This window comes from Equus przewalskii, chromosome 11 (assembly GCF_037783145.1).
Source record: "Equus przewalskii isolate Varuska chromosome 11, EquPr2, whole genome shotgun sequence".
NCBI classification, from domain to species: domain Eukaryota; kingdom Metazoa; phylum Chordata; class Mammalia; order Perissodactyla; family Equidae; genus Equus; species Equus przewalskii.
Window position 1 is genome coordinate 22,745,637 of NC_091841.1, and position 23,556 is coordinate 22,769,192.

At 49.3% G+C, this 23,556-nt stretch overlaps 2 protein-coding genes across 5 annotated transcripts in view; both read right to left on the bottom strand.

Annotated features, from left to right (window-relative positions):
- The window catches only part of VWCE (von Willebrand factor C and EGF domains), a 35,315-nt gene extending 34,457 nt beyond the window's left edge, over window positions 1-858 (bottom strand). For 2 of the 4 annotated variants that reach the window (XM_070564063.1, XM_070564062.1), the window contains exon 1: window positions 470-688. In XM_070564063.1, coding sequence (XP_070420164.1) covers window positions 470-579 — 110 coding nt within the window. In that variant the 5' untranslated portion in view covers window positions 580-688. Of the gene's footprint in view, window positions 1-469 lie in introns of all 4 variants that reach the window. The other 2 variants (XM_070564064.1, XM_070564065.1) reach the window with 2 other exon arrangements.
- A 3,502-nt stretch (window positions 859-4,360) lies between these two features.
- DDB1 (damage specific DNA binding protein 1) overlaps window positions 4,361-23,556 on the bottom strand; it is a 28,930-nt gene continuing 9,734 nt past the window's right edge. The window contains exons 10-27 of the mRNA XM_008539464.2: window positions 23,364-23,466; window positions 20,426-20,501; window positions 20,222-20,330; window positions 18,356-18,534; window positions 18,095-18,258; window positions 17,908-18,015; window positions 17,542-17,749; window positions 16,351-16,446; window positions 16,136-16,247; window positions 15,056-15,179; window positions 14,543-14,707; window positions 13,729-13,823; window positions 8,177-8,347; window positions 7,699-7,808; window positions 7,242-7,411; window positions 6,912-7,014; window positions 5,755-5,878; window positions 4,361-5,133 (exon numbers count right to left, since the gene is read on the bottom strand). Of these exons, the coding sequence (XP_008537686.1) occupies window positions 5,050-5,133; window positions 5,755-5,878; window positions 6,912-7,014; window positions 7,242-7,411; window positions 7,699-7,808; window positions 8,177-8,347; window positions 13,729-13,823; window positions 14,543-14,707; window positions 15,056-15,179; window positions 16,136-16,247; window positions 16,351-16,446; window positions 17,542-17,749; window positions 17,908-18,015; window positions 18,095-18,258; window positions 18,356-18,534; window positions 20,222-20,330; window positions 20,426-20,501; window positions 23,364-23,466 (2,301 nt within the window). The 3' untranslated portion in view covers window positions 4,361-5,049. The remainder of the gene's footprint in view (window positions 5,134-5,754; window positions 5,879-6,911; window positions 7,015-7,241; window positions 7,412-7,698; window positions 7,809-8,176; window positions 8,348-13,728; window positions 13,824-14,542; window positions 14,708-15,055; window positions 15,180-16,135; window positions 16,248-16,350; window positions 16,447-17,541; window positions 17,750-17,907; window positions 18,016-18,094; window positions 18,259-18,355; window positions 18,535-20,221; window positions 20,331-20,425; window positions 20,502-23,363; window positions 23,467-23,556) is intronic.

Below are 23,556 nucleotides of genomic sequence, written 5' to 3' on the forward strand. Positions count from 1 at the left end.
AGCGGTTCCAAGGTCCATGGCATGCGCAGAGCCTGGACACCGGGAAAGCCCCCAGCTCCAGCCCGTGCGGCGGGGGAGGCCAGGCACTGCCAAGGCAGATCCACCGGCACGTTCGCGAACGAAAGCCAGCTGGTCCGGAGACCAGGAGGCACGTCCCGGGCTTCCCTCGCCAGGGGTCCGCGCTCCAGGGCAGTCTCGGATGGGCTCACCCAGCGTCTGGATCTCTGGCCCCGCCAGGTCCCAATCAGGACAGCCCCGGCCAGGGGCACAGAACGGACACCCTCCCAGAGCACAAGCTGCTGTCTCTTTGTCCGGATCCCCTGGGCTGCACCGCCCGCGGACAGCGCCCTAGAGCGGAGCCCCGACCCACGGCTGCCGGGGGCTCCGGGGCGCCCCTCCGCGCCTCCCCGCTCCCTCCACGCCGGTAGCGCTCCCGCGGCAGGGCAGGGGAGGGGCGCGGGGCGCTTACCTCTCGGCCGCGAAGTGCCCGGGCGCCTTCCTCCCGGTGTAGCCTCGGGCCAGGGCCCCCGGCAGCAGGAGCGCGACGCAGGCGGCCCGGAGGAGCAGTCCGGCCCACATGACCGGCGGCGGCGGGTCCCCCCAGGCTCAGCTGGGCTCCCGCGCCGCGCGCGGGGGAGGGGGCTGCGGCCCCTCGCCCCTCCTCCTGGCGCCGCGGGGAGCGAACCAGCGAGCCCCGAGCTGGCACGCGGAGCCGAGCAGGGGGCCTGGGGACGCGGAGAGGAGGGGCCGGGGGCCGCGAGGGGACGCGGCGGACGGCGAGTGGGGGTCTCTGGCACCTCAGAGCCAACACACAAAAGGCAGCGCCGCCCGCGCGCAGATGGCCTCTTGGGGAGGCGCGGAGCCCTGGGCGGGGGCAAAGATCAGGGACCCCTAGGGGCGGGGTTTCGCCCTCGGCCCACACCCCCTGCCGGAGTTTGGGAGTCGGCTTCCTGCGAAGGGCTGTGGGCGTCAGACTGAGGCCCGGGGAGGAGAGAGACTCGGGGAAGCAGGCTGGCGCTGGAGGCTGCGCGCCCCGGGCATTGCTGGTCTCGGTGGAGCCCGAGACGCCTGTTTTGTCACGAGAAGGTGGGACGCTGAGACGTTTCTCTGCTGGGCACTTCTAGGCCGGCCCCCAGCCTACCAGCAGGTCTGCACCCTAACCCTGGGTGTGCGGGTCACCTGCTCCCTGTCCAGGGGGCACCCGCCGGTCTTGAACGCAGAGGCTCCTCTTTGCCCCCTTCGGCAGCTGCCCCAGGCCAGTCTGAGACTGTTAGGCAGGGGAGTGGTGAGCAGGTGGTGGGTGGAAATTGGATCATCCAGCTGGGAGGAAGCTGAAAGGATGACCAAATTCTACCCTCCTGGGATAAGGGACTCTCTCTACCTGTCAAAAGGCAGCCATCCAGTTTCCAGCAACTACATTTTAGGAAGTGTTTACCTCCTAGCTAAATAACCGGTTCGTTGCCTTGGTCTGCCTCTACAGCTGCCCTCCCACTGGCTACCCAGCCTGTCACTGAGGTCCTTAACACTGGTGGCCACGAACGAACATGGTATGCCAAGAGTGGCCTGGCCTCTTGCCACCTTCCTTCCAGACATCATACTTTCATTAACACAGCCTAATATTACTTTGCTTTTTTGGCAACCCCTTGATGCTGTTAGCTCATAACACGGAGTTCACAGTAAAGGAAAACCTGAGGTGTTTTCTGTTATCATGTCTTTATGTTGTTGTTTATTAAAACACACGCTGCTAAGCTCAGTTTGAACCCATGTGGCTGAGTTTTTGCAGATGTTCAAATTTAGCCCTGTTATCTCACGTTGTTAGTTTTGATCCATCTTCTAAGCTAAGCGACAGACTCTCAGCAAGCAGGTTACCAAGATATTCCGTGTCACAAGACGAATGCAACTTCCATATTTATGGCCATTTTGAGTCCTAAGGACCCTCAGACTCCCAGGACATCTTTCCTTTTTGCCTCAAACGTCCAAAGGTGCACTTTCTCCCTCTCCCTCACTGTTGCTTATAAAGTGCTTCAATGTCCACATGGTCGGAAATCTTGCCTTGGATTATTCAAAAATAGGGATAAACATAAAGTCCTTCCTTCTCGTGGCCTGCAAAATCTATGGCACCCTTGGCCTTACGGTTTTTACCTGGACCACCACTCGATGTCAAGCAGGCACTCTTCTTCTGGGCACTGGACACCACCCACAAATTGTCAACACATTTACACAGAGGTTTCCTTTTGCACACCTGCCACGCCTCGTGCCATCTTCTCCCATACTCCAGCACACCTGACTCTACCCCTTTGTGCAGCCCCACCCCTCCACCTCACCCCTGTCACTCTGGCAAGCTGGCTCCATATTGTGCAGTGAGCAGCTGGCATAGCTGAGATGCCACTGTGTGCTCAAAGAGAATGCTCATCCACCCTCAGGAGCAGGCTAGTATTTAAGATGCAGTAAATTCCTACCGGTGAATTTCGAAAGCAGCAGCTTGCTCAACAGCCGCTGGCCTTTCTTCCCTTTCCCCTTCTTCTCTGACCTTAGGGCATTCACCTTGCTCCTCACAGTGAGAGTCTGCTTCTTTAGCTTGGCTTTTGCTATTTTCTTTTTCTTATCTTTTCGTGTGTCTGACCCCGAGGCTTTTCGAAGTTTGGACCCTCAGTCTCTAGCATCAAGCTGTTCCTAGTCAAGGACTAGTTTGGGCACATCCCTTGTACAGTCCCTCAATGCTTCCTCCTCACTTCTGTGGCTTGTGGCTCCTCAGTAACAAAAGGGACCCTCCACCAAAGGCGGAGGATCCGAGTTGTTGCTGGCTGCAGAAAGAAGGCCGCTGGCTTGTGACCCTTCCAAACGGTCATGGGATGAGTCAGTGTTTCTATTATTCTCCCAAAGGTCCCTTCGTGCAGAGGCCTGGAGTGAGGCAAGCTCGTCAGCGCCTACATGGAAAGGAGCCACTCCAGCTGGCTGTAGCAGAGCTCCACAGGCAACCTTTCACCCCTGGAGAGGTGATTAATGGTTTTCAAGAGAAGACGTGGGAGTGTGGCAGCAGAACGTCAGTTTCCAAAGGCTTGCTAGAATTCAACCCTGAATATACCCAAGACCGTAGGAAACAAAAACCTGCAAGGACGCCCCTGCTTCCAAAGTCCAGACGATAAGTCCACTGATAAGTAATAACCTTCTACTCCATGTAGCAGGTCTCCACGGCTGCAGGTCAGACCACTAAAAAGCACCAGAATAATCATCCCACCACATTCTGTCTTTCTGACCTTGGCACCTTATGGTCAATCTTCTCATCTAGGATTAAACTTTTAAAATAATCATAATCTGGAGACCGTTGCTTGCCTGCCTCATTAAAGCTGGTCTCTGGCTGGGGGCAGGTCTTTTCAATTCAAACCATGACTTGAAGAATTCAAATCACAGTGTTGAGTTTCAAGTTCAAACCGTGGTTTTTGAGAGACGCTGATTACTTTTCCCTTAAGACCCTTATCCCCTACCCTCAGAAATCCCAGGAGTAAGCGAAAGAGAGCAGTAATGAAACACCAGGAACGCCTCCAGGGAAGGAGACCTACTCCAGAAGACCCCCAAAGCAGAGATGCCTCCTTGCCCTTTTCCTTTTAAGCTAGAATCTCTCAAAACCACAGTTTGAACTTGAAACCACAATTTTCCTGACACTGTATCAAAGGCTGGTCTTAAAGGAGCCAGCCAATATGCCTAGGTTCAACCCCGTCCACTGCTGGGACAGAGCAGTCTTTATTCCCACTGGACCACTGGGGGGCCTGTGGGCTGACACTGACCCACTGAGCTGAAAGAAGACAGGCTCTGTTTGCTGGACAGGAGGGTGAATCCCAATGTGCCCTACTCCTATCCTTTCCCACCAAAGGTTTACTTGATTCAATCAGAGGAAATAAAATCAGAATCCAAAGGGCATGTGGCAACAGGAAGCCGGGAGGTGTATGAGGAGCTACTCGCCGTGGCCAAGGAGTAGCATCTTGGGGAAAGCTGGCTGGATGGTGCACACACATCTGGCTGTAAAATGTCAGGAAAGGCAACCCAAGCGGCCCCCAAGCCTGGCAGGTTACTAACAGAGGCAACTAGGAACCAAATGTTGACTACAGAGTCAAGGGCAACCAAAGACCACTGAATTTTGAAAACCTAACAGCCAAACTCCTTGGGATCCCAGCAAGAGCAATCACATGGCAAAGGAGAGGTTCAGGTGTCATCTCACTGCTTGAGGAGCTGTTCCAGCAGCAAGGACAAGGGACTGCAGTAGCTGCCAGAAAGAAGGGAAACGAGCTTGCAGGAAATTGGGCACAGTGTGACTGGGATGCTGGAGAGTTGGGCAGCAGGAAGAAAGCAAAACCAATGGCTCTTTCTTCTTAGATTCTACTTTATTTGGTAAAACTCAGAAACTAACCACCAAATCACGTCCCCCCACCTCCTCCTCCTCTGAAGAAAGCAGTTCCCCAGAGACAAAAAGGCTGTGGCCTAGGGATCATCCACCATCTCCAGGTTTCATACTCGGGCAGCCCATGGCCTGGCGGTCAGGCCTCCAGACCCAAAGCTCTCAGAGGCAACAGAAGAAAGCAAAAGGAAGCTCTCACTTCAAAGACAATGAACCCCTCCCGCCCCTCTTCCCCTTACACACCACCTCCCCACATCCCCAACCTAAAAAAAAGACAGCAGAGGACAATGTATGAGTGTGGGAGACACACACACACAGAGCTTCCTTTCAGCCAAAGAGCTGCAAAACCCCTCCCTGGAAGGAGGACAATTGGTTACACCAATCAAGGCTTGGTGGCCCAAGGTGATGGCTGGAATTAGGTGAGACTGGTAAAAATCCAGGGAGAAAATATTTCACCTTCAGCCCATTCCCAGGTCTCCAGTGAACTGGTTTTAGTTCTAAGAAATCCCCATTTCCACAAGGGTGGGCTGTGGCTTCTGGGGCAGCTGGCTTGGGGAAAGGCTTCCCATGGCTGAGAAGACAGTGGTGGGGGAGGGGAGGAGGGCAGGAGGGCAAAGCCTTCAGGAGGGTCTGGGGAAGGGGATCCCTGCCCTTGGCTAATGGATCCGAGTTAGCTCCTCCACAACCTTGATCAGGTCGTCTGCGGTGGCCTCTCGCTTCATTCCACTGCCATCATCATACTGTAACGAGGAAAGAAGGGGACTGTGAGGGCCAAGAGGGCACCCACCCTCCCCTGGGGAAGGGGATGCCCACAGCAGAGGCACCTGGCTCCACCACTGCCATGAAGGGGAGGAAGGACTCAGCAGCAGCCTACATCTCTCTTCAGGGGTACAGGTCAGCAAGGTCTACTGACGCAGAGCTGGCTCAGAGGCTGCCACCTGATGCACACTTCTCTCTCTTCCAGGACACCCCCCACAGGCACCATCTCCAGTCAGCAGTACCCCAAACTCCAGCACTATGGAAATTTCTCTTCCTTGCAGGAACCTGACCCTGCCTCTCCCTCTGGTGGGTCTGCTAGAGACCCTAGACATGCCTGAATGTGCCCTTGTTGTTTAAGTACAGAAGTCACGTGGGCAAAGCTGCTACTACAGCACCTAGCACCTGGTGGGTACCCAGGAGCCTCAGCTGCATCTCCTTGCCTTCCGACTCCACCTTCCCATGCGGGTAGAATATTTAGAAAGGGCCGCCAGCATCTGGGCATCGAGGAGGGGAGGCCCCTGGAGCTGACAGAGTCCTAGCATGGGGGGCCCAGCCATGGACTCGTGTAATTGGCCCAGAGCTGAACACACCGCACGGCTCACCTGTAGGTTTGCCACAACCTCCTGCATCTTGGGCCGGCTGATATCCAGGAAACTCTCAATCAAGTCTCCATCGATGAAGCCTGTGGCTGGTTCTGTCTTTCGCTCTGTATGAAAGGATCTCCAGGTGGAAAGGGGAGTTAAGGAATGAATGATTATTTGGAAATATCCTTACCCTCAGTCATTCCCACATCTGCGCAAGACCACAACCTAAAGCGATCATCAGGAAGAGAACAGGAAACAACAGTTTCGACAAGCCACATTGCTTTTTGGAATTGGAAAACATATAAAATTATTACTTAATCCAACGGTTCTCAACCGGGGTGTCCTCCAAAGAACATTTTTAAAAATACAGATCAGACTCTCTTCGTGTAGAGCCTGGACATGTATGGATGTTTTCCACAAGTGCTCCAGGTGAATCGGATGTGCATGCCTGGGAAGAATGGTCTTCCAGGTCCAGCCTTGACCTTCACAGATGAATACACTGAGGCTCAGAGAGACAAGAAGCATGCCCAAAGTCCCGCTGGTTAGCAAACCGACACCACGTCAGGCGCCCCCTCCCTCCCCGGCTACAGCTGGGCCATGCCGCCTTGTAACAGAGCCTGACCAGCCTCAGACTGACCGGCGTCAGAGCCCTCTCGCTTCACCCCCGGGGAGGGCTTTTGACATTTCCCGCAACAAACAAACTTCCAGCAGCACCTGGCTCCTGGGTGTCCTTGGGGGCTGATCCCTGGGCTTCTGGAGTTTCTGGCTTCTTCACTTTTCCCCTCCTCTGCTAGCCTCTAGCAAGGGTCCTCAGACACTGCTGCCCAGACAAGACCTCTGAAAAGATGTTCCTATCTTGTGATCTAACCTTACTGGTTGACGTGCAACACCAGGAAGGCCAGAGGCAGACCATTTCAGGAACATCATGTACGTGTTCAAGGTGAACCAGGTGAAGCTGGGTGATAAGGACATGGGAATTCATTATACTGCTCTACTATTGTGTGTTGGAAATTTTCCCTAAGAAAATGTAAAAAGAAAAAGCCTGTTCCCCACGGGAACCTAGTCAAGACATTTCCTGAACAGACAGCGGATTCCAGGAGCAGCTTAGGGTAATACAGCTCTCTGCCCATCCCAGGTCATGCTTCCCAGCAAAGGGATGCCTCTGGGAAGGATATAAGGAGTGCTCGATCTTGCCCACACTTTTGATGACTTTATTGAGTCGATTCTGCATGTCCAACAGGAGGTTGTACCAGCTCTCTGACAGTGAGGTCACCAGCCCTGAAGAAGCAAAGGGAACAGTGAGCTGCAGAGTGCTCCGGAGCCCAGAGCGAGTGAGCATTTTCTACCAAGGGCCGCCCAGGAAAGCAGCACAAGGAGGGACAAGCTGGCCGCAGCCTCCTCTAGTAAGCTCCTAGATCGTGTCCAATTGCTCTCCCTCATCCCTCAGAATGGTGCTCCCAGGAAGGAGGCCTGTGTGGAAGTGGCCCTGCAGCGATCAACCTTACCAATCATGCCATTGACGGTGCCGAAGAGGACCGAGCCCTGTGTGGGGGTGGAAGTTTCACCCAGATTCTGCATAACCAGAGAGCCGTGGCAAAAGACATTGACAAACTCGCCCAGGTGGAAGAGCCCGACCTCCTGAAGGTGTTGCCGCTCCTCATCAGTGGTGGCAGCGCTGAAAAGCAGTGTGAGACTCACCACCAAAACCTCCTGTCCCCATCACGAGGCCCCGACAAGGACCACATGCAGTGGACACCATGTGCCAAGCTTCCCTGGTGAACCCACACACTCCACAGCAGAGGAGCTGGTCTAAGAGGGTCATTTTTATGGCCTCTGATGCTCTCATGAAAATCTCTACCTCTGTGAAGGAGCACCCGAGCCTGAGAGAGCACCCAACGTCCTCATTCGCCAGAGACCCAGGGGCTCCGGCCCAGCCCCGCATTCCCATAGCTGGCCACTCACCTATCCTTCTGACACACAAACAAGTTAAAGGCATTTTCAGCCCCCAGGAAATTGTCATCGTCCAAGATTTCCACAGCACTCATCCAGTTGGGGTTAAAGTCTCGAGCAATCTTAAAACAGATAAGGTGCAATAAGAAAATAAAGTCAGCAGTCTGCACGGAAGCCAGTTCTGGGACTCGTCTTCCTTTAGCCAGAAGCCAAGAGCCTGCCCTGCAGGAGACACGGGCCCATGACTAACGACTGCCACTCCAGGCGCCCTCCCCCTACCTCTGGCCAGCACAGCCCTTTTGGTGCAATTGCCCAGAAATGGAGCCTACTCAGAGGTGAAGTTGGGGGTCTCTAGAAATACTTCATCGATGCAGAACGTACGCTCCAGGGAAAACACCTCTGCCCCACGGGGCTTGATTACCCCTCACCAGCACAGAAACACGTGCAGGGTCCCGGCTGAAGCAAGAAGTCTGCCCCACCCCCCACCTACCTCTTCGAAGTTTCCCTCCATGGGCTTGTAGGCGAGCAGCAGCACGGAGCGCATCAGGTCGCCCACCAGGATGAAGTCGCCCTTGGTCTTCAGGTAGAGGGCCATGATGTTGTTGTAGTGATTGCACTCCGTGCGCAGCTCCTTCTCTGTCGTCCACTCGTAAAGCCGCACCTGGGAGGGCGGAGCCTGTCTCAGCCCGAGGGGCCCGGATCCTCTCAGAACGACTGCCCCCTTCCCCTATCCTCCATCTGCAGCACCATTTACCACAGTGTAACACGGGATGTGAAATGGTGTGATGTAGGACTTGATGGACATTTTTTATTTTAGTTTTATATATTTATGAAATATGAAAATAGAGCAAGCACATGAAACTAATAATACAAAGTTTTCCTTTACATAAAAAGTGAGTCAGTATAAAGACAAATATTAACCAAATAGTAACGCAAGTAATACTATGGATATGACAAAAGATGGTCCTCTTAGGACTGAAGTTTGGCACCTGACCCACAGAAATCTCTCTGGAAGAGAAGACCCATCTCCAACAAGATCACCCCCCAACAAACTGCCTTTCCTGAAGCCCTCTCAAAACGCGTACATTCCTGGAACCTCTGATGTGAACCCAGTGAGCAGAGACAACGGAAAGGAAAGTCCAGCAGAAAAAAATGCTGTCCAATAACTAAAGGACTCTAGAGCACTAGAGTCTGTGACCACCCCTCCACCCAAAAGGGAAAAGGACTTTTTTTTTTCCCTCTGCTGCAGTGTTTCTTCAGTGTCCACCACATCTCCAAACAAATGAAGATGCTTTATCATCTGCGGACAGAAGGACAGATACTCGGCACAAACCGGTCCCAAGGCAGACACACAACTCCCCGGAAAAGCCCGCCCTGGCAGACCTTTCAGGGTCCAGGTGGCTCCCCCCATGGCCTCTGCACACAGAGAAACTCCTGGACAGAACATATGAGACCATGATTTCTTGAGATGTCCCCAAAGAACCCTAGCCCCAAAGGTGTGTACTCCAAGAGTCACCTGTAATAATTACAGCGGGAGGGTGGAGGGTACCCACAACACCCCATCTTTGGGTAAGCTCAGCCTTGCTGGGCCTCCACACCTCCACGAGTGGAGTAAAGAAGGGCCAAGAGCTCCACATGCTCCTGGCAACACACCCCTCCCCACCCTCCTCTCCACACTCTCAGCCTCCCTACGTGCCATGGAGATAGTCAAGACCAAGGTCAGACACCACCAAAATCCCAAGGCTCCTACTCTCAACCCAACAGGTTCTAGATCTCTGCTGTCCAATATGGCAGCCACGAGCCACATGTGGCTACAAAACACCTGAAACGTGGCTAGCCCAATCTGAGATGTGCTGTAAGCGTAAAAAACACAGCAGATTTTGAAGTCTTAATATGAAAAAAAAGTAAAATATCTCACTAATAATTTTCTTATACTGATTACATGTTGAAATATTCTGGATCTATTGGGTTACAAAAAACACACTAGTAAAGTTAATTTCACTTGCTTCTTTTTACTTTTATTCCTGTGGCTACTAGAAAGTTTAGAATTACACGCATGGCTCCTATGATATTTCTATTAGACAGCAATGCACTAGACGTCTCCTAATCTGACCTCACACCAACCCCTCCCAACTCCTGCATCTGTTCACTGTACCCTGGAACACAGGCAGCAGTCACGGGGCCTGCTCTCTCGCTGCTCCCTTCTTACTCTAACTGAAACGTGGAGCTTTCATGAGGGCCCTGAGGCCTCTCAACTCGGCCATCTTCTCTCCCACTGTCCCTCGTACCACTGGGGCTGGAAGGAGGACAGACTTCCGTGCACCACCTCGCCTGCCTGCCGTTTCAGGCTTCCCTAAGTTCGCACTCCCACCCACTGAAGCAGCCATCTACACCTCGCCAACTCTCCCTCCCACACGACAGTCCTGTTAATGCCTGGAGATTTTCATACCTACAGAGAAGACCCTTCCACTATCCTGTTCTTCCCATTTTTGACCCCCCTTCCCCACTTAACTTGCCCATTCCTACGGTCACCCCTTAGAGCCTGTCATTAAAAACAACTCTGGATCTTGTCTCCTGTTTCACCTTTCTCAGATGTCCAGGGTCTATCACCATAGCACTCTCTTACAGGTGCTCGACTCCCTTGATCACACTCACCTGACAAAATCAGACTGTGGTGAAATTCTAATCTAACTACAGCTGAAGAAGAACAACCAACTAGGAAGACGGGCCTTACTTTAAACTCGGGACCACTCACTGACAGTGGGCTCTTAGACTTCTTAGCAACTGCCTTTTCCCAGTCCATTACAATTCAGGCCCTGAAACAATGAGTTCACACCTCCTCCACTCTCCTCAAATCTCTAGTCTGCCATGCGTCCTCTCAGTCACTCCACTCACAGAGAGGATGGACACAACCAGAAGAGGAGTTCCACGTGCTTCTACCATCTGAGACCAACTCTGTGCATTAGATCCCACTGCCCTCTTGCCCATTCAAAAACACGGCTCCAGCAATTCTCCTCTCCCTACCATTCCCATCAGCATGGAAACTGTAGCAGTATCTCCGAGCCTGGAAAATCACACACTCTCCTGTCCAATGTTCCCCTGTAGTCACCCCTTTCCTCACTTCTCCTTTACTGCAAAACTCCCCCAAAGGGTTTTCTGATGGTAGCTGTCCTCTCCTAGGCCTGGCTGATCTCTCTTCAATCAGTTTCCATCCCCACCAGTCAATCAAAAGAGCTCTGGTCAAGGTCACCACAGAATTCCACGTTGCTAAACCAATGGTCAATTCTTTCCTTGTTTGTTACCCAACCTACCGGCAGACTAGCAGCTTACCTATTCCCTCCTGCTTGGCTTCCAGAACACTTCTCTCTCCTGGTTCCTCTCCTACCTCACCTGTCACCTTTTCTCTAATTGCCTGGATCATCCTTATCGCCCCAATTTTAAAGGTGGAGGGCCCCAGGGCCAGTCTTCAGATCTCTTCTCTATCCACTCTCAGCGGGTAGGTGACCTTAGGTGACCTCATCCTGACTTTTCACTTTAAATGCCACCTGGTAACTGCCACACTGTTATCTCCAGCCTACCTCTTCCCTGGATTCCATACTTCTCTCATCCAGCTACCTACCTGACATACTCACTAAGATGACTGAAACTTGGTATGTCCAAAACCAAACCTCTGGTGTCCCCCACGTGACATAGCTAAGAAACATGTATCTGGTCTCTGCCCCCAGTTCCTGACATAGATAGAGCTCCTAAACCCCTTATAATTTCCTGGGTGACAGAAGTTTTTGGTCCTAATGGGGTGACTCTTGGCTCCTGGATACAGGATGGGTGCTGGTCACCAGAAAGACCCAGGCATGATTAGAAGCTTGGAACTTTCCTCCAGGGAGGAAAAAGGGACTGGAGACTGAGTTAATAATCGATCATGCCTACGTGATGAAGCCTCCATAAAAATCCCTACACTCCAGGGTTCAGAGCTCTCAGGCTGGTGAACACACCCACATACTGTGCGGCTAGGGCACCTCAACTCCAAGTGGACAGGAGCTCTGCACTCAGGACCCTTCTGGACCTCACCCTATGTACCTCTTTATCTGGATGTTCATTTATATCCTTTATAATAAACCAGTAAATGTAAATAAATGTTTCCTTGAGTTTTGTGAACCATTACAGCAAATTATCAAAGCTGAGAGGGGGTTCCCACAACTCCCTACAACTTCGCAGCCAAGCTGGATGGAAGTCTGGGGACCCTGGGGACCCACTACTTGGGACTGGCATGTGAAGTGAGGGCAGTCTTGTGGGACGGCACCCTTAAACCTGTTAAGTCTAATACTAACTCTGGGTAGTTCACGTCAGAACTGAATCAAATTACAGGACACTCAGTTAAGAGCTGGACAGTTGGAAAACCGGTCGGTATGGAGCTAAAAACCAGTTTCCCTTTACCCTCCAAACCTGCACCACTCACAATCCTCTCCCCTCAGTAAATGGCAAGGCCATCCTGCCTGTTGCTCAGGCCAAACACTGGGCCCTTTACTCCCTTACACCTCAATCCTGGCATTCACAGAATCTGCCTCCCCCACCACGCCCGACAGCACACGGCTCTCAGCCACCGCCGCCAGTCATCACAGGAGCCTCCTTCCTGACCTCACTGCTTCGACCCTTGGTCCCCCCCGTAGCTTTTCCAAGATCTGAAATGATCTTTTCAAAATATAAGTCCAGTCGTGTCCCTCATTTGCTCAAACCCTCCAGAGTAAAACCAAAGTCCTCAACCAGCCTACCAGGCTCTGCCCATTCCAGCCCGGGAGCTGCTTCTGCATTATCTCCCACCCCTACCAGCGCACTCCTGGGCAGACACCAGGCCAGCCCTGCCTCTGACTCCTTGCACTCGTCTTCTCCCAGACATGCACATGGCTTTCTCCCTCCCTTCCTTCAGGAACCCGCCAAATGTCATTCTATCAGAAGGACTGTCTGACTAGGTGATGAAATAGCAACGCCCCACCACCCGTGCTCAGCCTGCACTCCTCCAGCTCCTTGCCCCATTTTTATTTCTCACCGTGTGTTTCTCAGCATCTCGAGTATATGTACGTACTCTGTTCATAAGCCTCAGAAGGACAGCTCTTTAACCATTTTGCCTACTGCTATATCCCAACTACCAAAACAGTGCCTGGCACACTACAAGAGCTCAATTAATATTTTTTGAATGAACGAATGAATGACCGAATGACTAGAAACTCTCAATTTAAAGTATGTAAGTCATGCATCTTTTATCTTCTCAGGACCTTAAAATGCTGCGATGCACTGTGAAGCTCCAAGGGGATCCAGGATATAGCATTTCCTAAATTTATTTGACCATGAAATTTATTTTTTTTTTTTTTAAAGATTGGCACCTGAGCTAACATCTGTCGCCAATCTTTTCTTTTTCCTTCCTTCTTCTTCTTCTCCCCAAAGTCCCCCAGTACATGGCTGTATATTGTAGTTGTAGATCCTTCTGGGTGTCCTATGTGGGATGATGCCTCAGCATAGTCTGATGAGCGGTGCCACGTCCACACCCAGGATCCAAACCAGCGAAACCCCAGGCCACAGAAACAGGTTACATGAACTTAACCACTACACCACTGGGCCAGCCCCATGAAATTTATTTTTAAAAGTTTTTTCGCAAGGGAGGAGGTGGGGTCATGGCAGAAGAGAAGCGGAATATTTCCCAGGACTAGTATTTCAGGGATGTACTTAGGATAATGCAGTTTGGCTCATTTTGTTTCATACTGATGAAATATTCTCATGTCATGACACACCGAGTGCTGGGGCCACAGCTCTTACCCCTTTCTCAGTCCCCACAGCACTTAGAATCTGATATGCATGGGGGTTCATGTAACCAAGTCTAATGCCGGGTCCAACCAGAGTTCCCCAGATTCCCAGCTCCATCCTCCATTCCCACTACTTTGTTATCCTTAAAATCTGACACACATGCAGCCCCAGGATACATAAGGGAGACATGCTCTGTGGACAATGGTGTGCAACCTAAGGTATAACACCAAGTGGAGTGGGCCTCACCGTGCTATTGATGCTGGCTAACAGCTTCCCGTTAAATTCCACCATAGAGTACACAGCCCCTTTCACTTCCTTTTCAGCCACAGTCTGTAGTTTTCCTGGAGGGAAAAAAGATATTCTTGACTCTCCTTTCTGAGTCCACACTTTAAAGTGATCAAATGAACCCTGATTTCCCCTCTGGCTCTAATTCCTGTCCCAAAAAACCACTCATCTGAAAGCAGGAGATAGAGAGTCAGTGTATTCTGGAGTTAACCACCACCAGAAGTATGAGCCCCAAGGTAACGTGCAGTGATTCCAGACAGTGCCCAAGATCTGCCTGCACCCTGAAACTTCAGCTCTCCCTCAAGATGGGACCAAATTCCATCTCAGCCAGCTGATCTGAGATTTCTGCGCTGATAGCTGGGCTTTAGAACCTCTTTAGTAGGGCAAATGAGAAAAGATACAGAAATGAACTCAAACTGCTGACACTGAAAGAGGACCTAAACAGCTGAGCAACCAAATGGAAAATGAACCTAGGATTCCTAACTGATTCTAGCCACTAGGTTCTCTTAGCCATTGTTCACCTCTCCCCTTTCTGTCTTCCTTTCAAAGAGCAGAAAAGGAAGAAACATGCTAGATTTTACTTGTGCCTCTGCTCACGCGCTCGGAAACGCATTCAGACCATCAACAGCTTGGCAGGAAGGAAGAGAATGTCTTGTAGTCACAGCAATTAACCCAACTTCTCCTACTGCTTAACTGAGACTCTGAAAGCTAAAACAGTCTGCTTACTTTCCTAGAATTTCCAAGCTCACAGAATCTGGAGACTGTGCCCACTTACCATCCGAATACTGAAAGACCACAATCCGACCCTGCTTGGGCTCCGCCTCCTCGGGATACACCATGGCTGTGCCCACAATGAAGTACGTGTTGGGGTCCTTGCCCAACTTGCAGGAGACCAGGCTGAGGGCATACTCGTTCTGCAGAAACTGGTGGGCATGAAGCACTAGAAGGAGAGTAGTAGAGAGGTGAGTGGCTGAGGATCCCCAGGCACAGGTAGTCCTGTACTTCTGTGAGGCCCACAGCTCAGCTCAAAGCCGAGTCCAGGAGGTGACAGCACTCGCCTCCTGCTGTTCCTGTCTCCTCAGACTGTCCATCCCTCACCAGCCTAAACTCATATGAGAAGGCTCAGTACTCTGGCCTCACAGCCAACTCAGAGATCCCACCCCTCCTTTCTTCTCCTCCTAGCATGGGCTGCCACACTGTCCATCAAACTTTGGAACATATCAGAGCCCAGGACAGCCTGAATTAGGGATGACACAGGCACAAAGTGACTGGAGGAGCTCATCTGCACCTTCGAAGGTGTGCTGGTCAATGATCAGGAGGTTATGCACCTCCACCTCTTCTCCAAAGGAGGTCTCGTGAGTGGCTGTGCTGCTGGAGAACAGCTTACTGGAGCTGACGCTGCTAGACAGGGCCTGAGAACAGAGAGAACACGTCACCCCTCTCAAAAGCTGAACAGGTGCCGGGAACATCAGTGTGAGGGGATCAGTCAGGATCAGGAAACAGAGGCTAAGTCTAAACGAGGAAAACTGAAGGTTGGCAGCTCGAGCGGAGCCTGAAGAACAGAGGGCTTCAGAGAGGATACAGGGACTGATAAGGATCCAAACTCCATATGGAACTGACAGAGCAGTCCAAAACACAAGAATCTCAAGGTCAGTAAAGATCATTAAAACAGGGATGCCAAGTCAATCAAGCAAAGCTAAGGAGAAACTCAGGCGACCTAATAAAGTGACAGACTCCACCTCTCTCAATGGGAAGAGCAGGGGAGCACTTCAAATAAAAAGAAAACCATGAAGACCTTCTACTCTGGATTAAGAGAAGAAGTCCTATCACAAACGTTTGGGAGCAAGAAAGAGAGAGAATGCAAGGAATACAATGGCCAGCTAACATCTCCACTCAAGTCTATTGGTAAGTGCAGCTGTAAAGTGTCTTATTATCAGCCTCACTTTGCAGAGGAGAAAATTCAAGTTTACACTTGCCCAAGGTCACACAGCTAGCAATAATCCCTGAAGCCAGTTCCGGGAGACTCCAAATCCCACGCCCTTACCTAGGATGCTACACTGCCCCCACCCAAACCGATGAAGAGAGAAGAGGAACTGTTCATCCTGCAAGGCTACTGAGAAGCAAAAGCACTGCTGGCCGCGCTCATCTCAAACTCTCCTCACCCTCCAAGGAGGAGGCCAAATTCAGCTCACTGCCTGTTTCTCTAAACGAAGCTGTGCTGGACCCCAGCTACGCCCACCTGTTGCTCGCGGCTGCTTTCCTAAGGGCAGGAGTGAGTGGCTATGAGACCGTACGGCCTGCAAAGTGGGACATGTTTCCTACTGGACCCTTCAAGTCCTACGGCCTATTCTCACGGCATCTTTCTCACCTGGGTGCTGGCGCTGGGCCTGAGAGCAGTTGTGCCCCCACTGGCGTCCTGCACTTCGATGCGGCTGGAGAGGACCCCGAAGCACTGAGACACCTCCTGATAGCAGATCTTCCTGCAGGGCGAGCACAGCACCACGGCGCCCCTCAGAAACGTCGGAGGCGCCACTCCAACTCCCGCCTGAGCACCACTCCCATCAGCACCCACCCTGCCCTCACCTGGGAGACTCGTAGAGGGGAACTGTGCGAATGTGCAGCTTCTGGATCTCATCGATGGTGCCAATGGTGAGGGTGCTGTTGTTGGCCAGTGCCAGGCTGGAAAGAAGGGTCTGGGTTTAGACTGAGTAGACCCAAGGAAAGAAAGGATTCTATGAGGCAACTCCATTAGTGGAGGAAAAATAAGGCAGAATTACACTGGCTTACTCCAGGGCAGAGGTTCTCAGCTTTGACTCTATGCTAAAAATAAGCTGGGCAGACCACAAATTCTGATGCCTGGTTCCACCCCAGAGATTCTCTTATTTAACTGGTCTAGGTGGACCTAGACTGAGGTTTTTTTTTTTTCTGAGGAAGATTAGCTCTGAGCTAACATCTGTACCAATCTTGTGCCACTTTATATACGGGTTGCCACCACAGCATGGCTAACAAACAGTGTAGGTCCACCCCCAGGATCCAAACCTGGAACCTGAACCAGCGATGCAGAGTCCTCCAAACTCAACCACTACGCCACGGGTCCAGCCCTAAGAATTTACATTTCTAATGAGTTCCCCAGTCGTACTGTGGCTGCTGGTGGGGGACCACACTTTGAGAACCCCTGCTCCAGGGGACTACATAATGATCTCTAAATCAGGGGTTCTGAAACTTGACTAATCATTTAAGTTACCTGAGAGGTTTGCTTAAAATACAAATTCTAAGGCGCAACCCCAGATCTACTGAATCAGCATCTGAGAAAGACTGAAAAAAATCTGTACTTTTGGGGCCAGCCCAGTGGCGTGATGGTTAAGTTCTCATGCTCCGCTTCAGCGGCCCAGGGTTTGCCAACTTGGATCCCGGGCATGGACCAACGCAGTGCTTATCAAGCCATGCTGTGGTAGGCGTCCCATATACAAAATAGAGGAAGATGGGCACAGATGTTAGCTCAGGGCCGATCTTACTCAGCAAAAAGAGGAGGATTGGTGGCAGATGTTAGCTCAGGGCTAATCTTCCTCAAAAAAAAAATAAATCTGTACTTTTTAAAAAGCTTCCCAGGTACTTCTACTGGGTAGCCAGACCTGAGAACATCTGCTCCACACTTCCCCCGTCAGCTATTTACTGACTTTGAGACTAGGAAACAGCTGGAGGGGAGGGGTTTGAGGAAAACATCAGGATGCCCTCAATCAATGGCTCTTGCTGAAGAAAGAAAAAGAGGCTCACCTGTCAGGATAGCCATCTGAGTTGAGGGGACACATGTAGTTCACTTCCTTGAGGTTGACATTGGAGAAGACCAATTTGTGGTTGCTGCTGTAGATGACAGTGGGGCGGTCAGAGCAAGCAAAGACGTTGGTGGTAGAAAGAGAACGGAAAGTCCTCAATACCGTGGGCTGGGTGCCCAGAGTCACCTTCTTACGGTCGCTCAACAGGCCTACAGAAAGAATGGCATCAGGAGAAAGAAGGAAGGAAAGGAAACAGGACAAAGAACTGGGTTGTGAAGGTTCAAAGCAGTTCCCTGAGGCCAAGGACTCTGCAACGCTAGTACTCCTTATTTTTCAAAGAGCCCCTCACTCCAAGTGCTATCCTCACCTGTCTCAATGTTGAGCCCAAAGTAGAAAAGTGCCCCATCTCCCAAGGCACAAAGGAGGTAGTGACTGCTCTCAAAGGTGGTCATCAGGATGGAACGAGGAATGATCTCTGTGGGAAAGGGATAACATTAAACTGTTGTTCCACATTCCAACTCTGAGCCCAACCCAGGTCCCTAAAAGATCCATACCTCCACCCAGCATCTCTTTGTGCAGTAGTTCAAAAGAGGGCAGCTTCAAGATGCGGGCCGAGATGTCTGTCCAGAGGCCAATGGCACAGAGAGGGGACAGCCCATTGCTGTCTCCTAATGGGGTGATGTCCAAGCAGGCCACTTCGTGTTCCATCTCTGTATGGCTGAACAAAGAGGAATACGGCAGAGGAAGGAATCCAAGGATCAAAGAAGTCCCAGAGAACAGGGGAGGGAAGAACCAGCAAACAGATAAACACACACCTGATTTGTCGCAGCTCCTGAGCATGGATCTGCAGGTAGTAGAGGGCCCTTCCCACGGCCACCACTACCTGGCTGCTGTTACAGGAGGCCACACTGATGTTCTTGCCCTGAGGCTCCTTCCATTCACTGACCAGAGCTTTGGGTTCTTGAGAGACCAACCTCACAGATGCTGAAGTGATCTACAGAGAGAAGAGCAAGGACTCTAAGCACCTGCAAGGATCTACACAGGAGCGGGGCGGGTGGTAAATGCTGCCCTAGGTCGGCCCTAAGAATCAGCTACGTACGTCCTCTTCTGCCATATACGTATATTTCCCAAAGTCCTGCAATGACACGCATTTTTAGTTGGAACCCTGAAGAATGGCTTAAAGCAGCTTATAGCTTTCATACTTACAAGCTAGAAAAAAAGGTCTACTTCACTCTGATTAAGGCTTCGGTGACAGACTGCATCCTCTGGAGAGGTATCAATGGAGTAAGGTCCTGTGGCTACCAGGCTAGCAGTGTTTCTCAGTGCCAAAACCAGACCTCTAAAATACCCAAGTTCTTTACTGTGCATGAATCATTAAAATTATGCAAAATTCTTTTTATTTAATTTCATTTTTTTAAGATTGGCACCTGAGCTAACATCTGTTGCCAATCTTCTTTTTCTTTCTTTTGTTTTCCTTCTCCCCAAAGCCCCCAGTATATAGTTGCACGTTCTAGTTGTGAGTGCCTCTGACTGTGCTGTGTGAGACACCGCCTGAGCATGGCATGACGAGCAGTGGCATGTCCACGCCCAGGATCCGAACCAGCGAAACCGTGGGCCACTGAAGGGGAGCCTGTGAACTTAACCACTCGGCCAAGGGCCGGCCCTGCAAAATTCTTTAGTGAAGCCTACAAAATTGTATTGAAACATTTTATAAATTTATTTCATCATTGAAATTTTAGAAGAAAATGCAGACTGATGACACGGCCAGGTTTCGATTCATCTTACCTATCAAAATTGAGTTCATATTTAAGGAGGAAAGCCCGTCAATAATAGATATGTGAACTGATACCAGTCTTCAAGCCACTAATTAGAAAACACTGACAAAGCAATGAGTCAGTGTCTGGGCACATCCTACACTTGGTCCACAAACGACAGAACCTTCCTTGCAGAGTGGACAGACCCTTACCAAATCCACCACTGCCTGCTGGCTAAATGACCAGCTAGATAAAAGATGGAGACGGCAGATTAACCCTCAAGCATTCCAGTGCTACACCTGCCACTGGCAAACACTGACCCTGGCCAGGAGACAACAGCTCAAACGGTGAGGAAAGTGTGCAAAACATAAAGAACATCAGGCGTCACTCCCAACTTAAAAAGTCTGCCAGGGGCTGGGAGGGTGCTCAGAAATCAGGCCCTTATGGCTAACGAGTGCCAAAGGGGCTATCTGACACCTCCACCCAGCCCCATATCACAGATGGATTTAAAGTAAGGATCAGAAGAGAGGAAGAGCTGTGGTTCTAATCACTAATCTCTGGAAAGTGCTGCCAACAGTCATACATGCACAGGAGCACCATGACACAGTAAGTGTGCATTACTATTATGAGTGGAAAAAAGGATATAATCAGTGCTGAAACAGTACCCCAAACCATATATATATTATTAGCCCAGTCTACAAAAGAAAATGTGAATAAATACAACACATATATTTGCAGAGAAAACATAAAGGTAAAACATTATCTCTGAGTGGTGGGTTATCAGGTAATTTAAATTTTTTTCCCCTGGAATTTCCTTATTACTTTTAAAGAGCCATAAAAACGGACTGCTTCAAAATCCGGTGGTGCTCTGTACTATCCTCTAGGTCCAACTCAAGTAAACAGGGCCTGCCCTTTCCCAGTTCTCACCTGGATAAGCTGCTGATGAGCCACGTTGCCACAGAAGAAAGTCTGCTGATCATCCACGAAACCCATCAGTTCGGTTTCTTCCACCTCCTCTCCGTTTAACATGAGGACTCTGCAGCAGAACGGAAGGCCTGGGTCAGCCGGACCAGCTTCCCCACCTTGCAGCCTTCACATGAGCACCTGGAGCTGGCACCAGACTCATCTTACCTTGTCTGGCCCACAAAAGAGAGCACCAAAGTGTCATCAGTCTCCCGGTTAGGATCAGACCGCAGTGGCCACAGGCCTGGAACAAAGATCAAGGATTAAGATGCACGGCACAGACCAACGCTCAGTTCGGCACATCTCAGGAAGGGGGAGCCTGACCCCGTGAAGAGCAGGAACTCTGGAGTCAGTCTGGAGCTGAAATACCCACTCTGTTCTTCCTGGCTTTAAGACTCTAAAGAAGGTAGATATTTTTAAAACTGTTTTGAGCCTACTATTTTCAAATTTCTCATTTGATTTCAGATGGGATAACACATTTCCTTGACTCAAAGTCAAAATTTATTTTTAAAACATGTATCACACGAGTCTCACTCCTATTCCTCCCCCTCCAACCTATCTCCCAAATAAGTAATCAACAACACTTTCTTGTTCATACTTCCAATTATTTTCAATTTTTTTTTTTCTGCTTTATTTCCCAACCCCTCCCCACCCCCCCGTACATAGTTGTATATCTTAGTTGCAGGTCCTTCTAGTTGTGGGACGTGGGACGCCGCCTCAACGTGGCCTGATGAGTGGTGCCATGTCCCCACCCAGGATCCGAACCCTGGCTGCCGCAGTGGAGCGCACGAACTTAACCACTCGGCCACGGAGCCGGCCCTTATTTTCAATTTTAAGGAAAAAGGTAAGCACTGTATCACAAGCAAATACAAATATAAAAGGGCCTATCACATACTGTTCCGTGCCTTGTTTTTTCACTTAACAATACACGCCGGAGCCCTTCTCAGAACTGAACTTGTCCCTTGCTCTGGATATGTGCACAGTATTTAATTGTGTGGATGTGCCAGTTTATTAGGAAGTCCCCAGTGATGGACGCTGAGTATTCTGCTATAACATACAATGCCACAACAAACGATCTTGTATTTATGTCATTTTATACATATGAAGGTCTGGGGGGAGATGCCCAGAACTGGGATTGCTGGCTCAATCACTAAACGCACGTGTCATTTTGATAGATATTGCCAACGAGCATGCTTATCTCCTCACAGCCTCACCAACATAACGTGTGGTCAAACTTTTGGATTTTGGTCATCTGGTAAAGAATGGTCTCACTGTTTTGTTTTGATGTGTATTTCACTTATAACAAGGGAGGCCTCTTGCCTGTCCATTCATGTCTTTTGCCAATTTGGGGAGAGGAAATTTGGCAATCTTCTTTCTAGAAATTTTTTCATAAATTAGGGAGATTAGGCCTTTGTCTACCGGCTGAACTGCATGTTTCTATCCAGTTTGCCATTTCTGCTAACTTAGCTTACAGTGTTCTGTTTTTGCCACGCAGAAGTGCTTTACTTTCATGTTGTTGAACTTATCAGTCTTTCTTTTTGGCGTCTAAACTTTTGAGTTAAGAGTTTAAAAGACCTTCCCCATTCCAAAATTAGAGAGGAATTCACCAATTTTTTTTTTTTTTTTTTTTAGCTTTCGTATGGCTTTATTTTTTATATTAATTCATTGATCCATTTAGATTTTAGGAAAGTATACATTGTGCAGTATGGATCGAAATTTATCATTTCCCAAATGACTACTTGTTATCTCAACACCATTTATTAAAAAGGATCATGTTTATGTCACAGAATTGAGACGCCACTGCTATAGCACACTAAATTCTGACATGTAATTGTGTCTATTTCTGGACTTTTGAGTCTGCTGGTTGGGCTCTGCCTATTTATGCTCCAATACCACACTTTTAATTAATAAGGGTTAAGAGTATGCCTTAGTATCTGGTAGGGCTAATCTCGTCTCACTGCTCTTTTTTTTTTAAGATTTCCTGGCTTTTCTTGCTTCTTCCTTTTTCCATTTGGACTTTGACTTGTCAAGGTCAAGAAGAAAACCTACTGATATTTTTATTGAGATACCTCAAATGTAAAAATAAGCTGAAGAGAGAACAGCTTTATAATGCTGATATCTAAGACCTCGGGGTATGTCTTTTTCATTTGACCAATCTATCCTTTCAATCCTTCAAGAGTAAAGTTTTCCTTTTACACATTCCTTATTAAATTTATTCCTTGGTAGTTTATCTTTTTATTACTATTATATATTGCCTCTTTCCCTCTACCATACCTTCTAACTGACTGTTTTTACACGAAAGCTATTGATTTCAGTACATTAACTTTATATCCTGCTACCTTAATAAATTCTTACTGTCTACAGTAGTTTTTCTGTGGGTTCTCTTGGGTTTGGTAGTTATATGATGTCTTCCTCTCTAATACATAAACCTCTATTTTTCTTTATTAATGTTTATTTTTTCATATTCTGAATTACATTTTTTTAGCTGAGCCTCTTATACACAACTCTGAATTGGTTTTGCTTTATGATCCAATTTGATCATCTTTCTCTTACTGTAAGGGTGGTTAGCCCATTTATATTTACTGATCAGATATCTGATACATCAGATACAGATACTCACATGGATGTTTGATATCAGTTCCGTCATATTATTTGTGATTATATTTACTGTTTACATATTGTCAAAGTCTTTCACTATGTAGTCTTTCTTTGATCTTTTCGATTATTACAGTTCTCTCGAAATTTAGGAAGATTTATATTGTTGTTTTAGAAGTTACCTGTATATGATATTCTCAGTCTCATTTTTCTTTAGGGATTCAACTGATTCCTTCATATAAACATTAAATTTAACTTATAATCTTTTCCTCCCCCGTTCTTCTACTTTATTATCCAATTTTGGTCAATAGTATTCTCTTTTTTTTAAGTTTACTTTGATAGTTTTAAATATATTTAAGCTTCTACCACTTATTTGTCATTATGACTTTTTTCACTCTTCATTTGATCTACTTTCCTCAAGCTCCCACCGAAGCGCCTTCACAACATGCAACAGGGCCAAAGGCCGAGGTCACAAATAAGACCTGCATCCTAAAGTCCACCAAAAGGCTACCTTTGATGCCTGGTAAGTCAATGCTGGCATGCTCGTGGATTCCAATTCCATTCCGGATGATGCGCAAAGAACCTTCCTTGAAAGCCCCAGAGCAAGTGACCAGCTGCAAGGAGAGAAAAGGTTTCTAATTAACACCCTCTAGAGCCTGGGGCCATCACACTGACGCCCAGAAAGCCATCAAGCTCTACCTAAA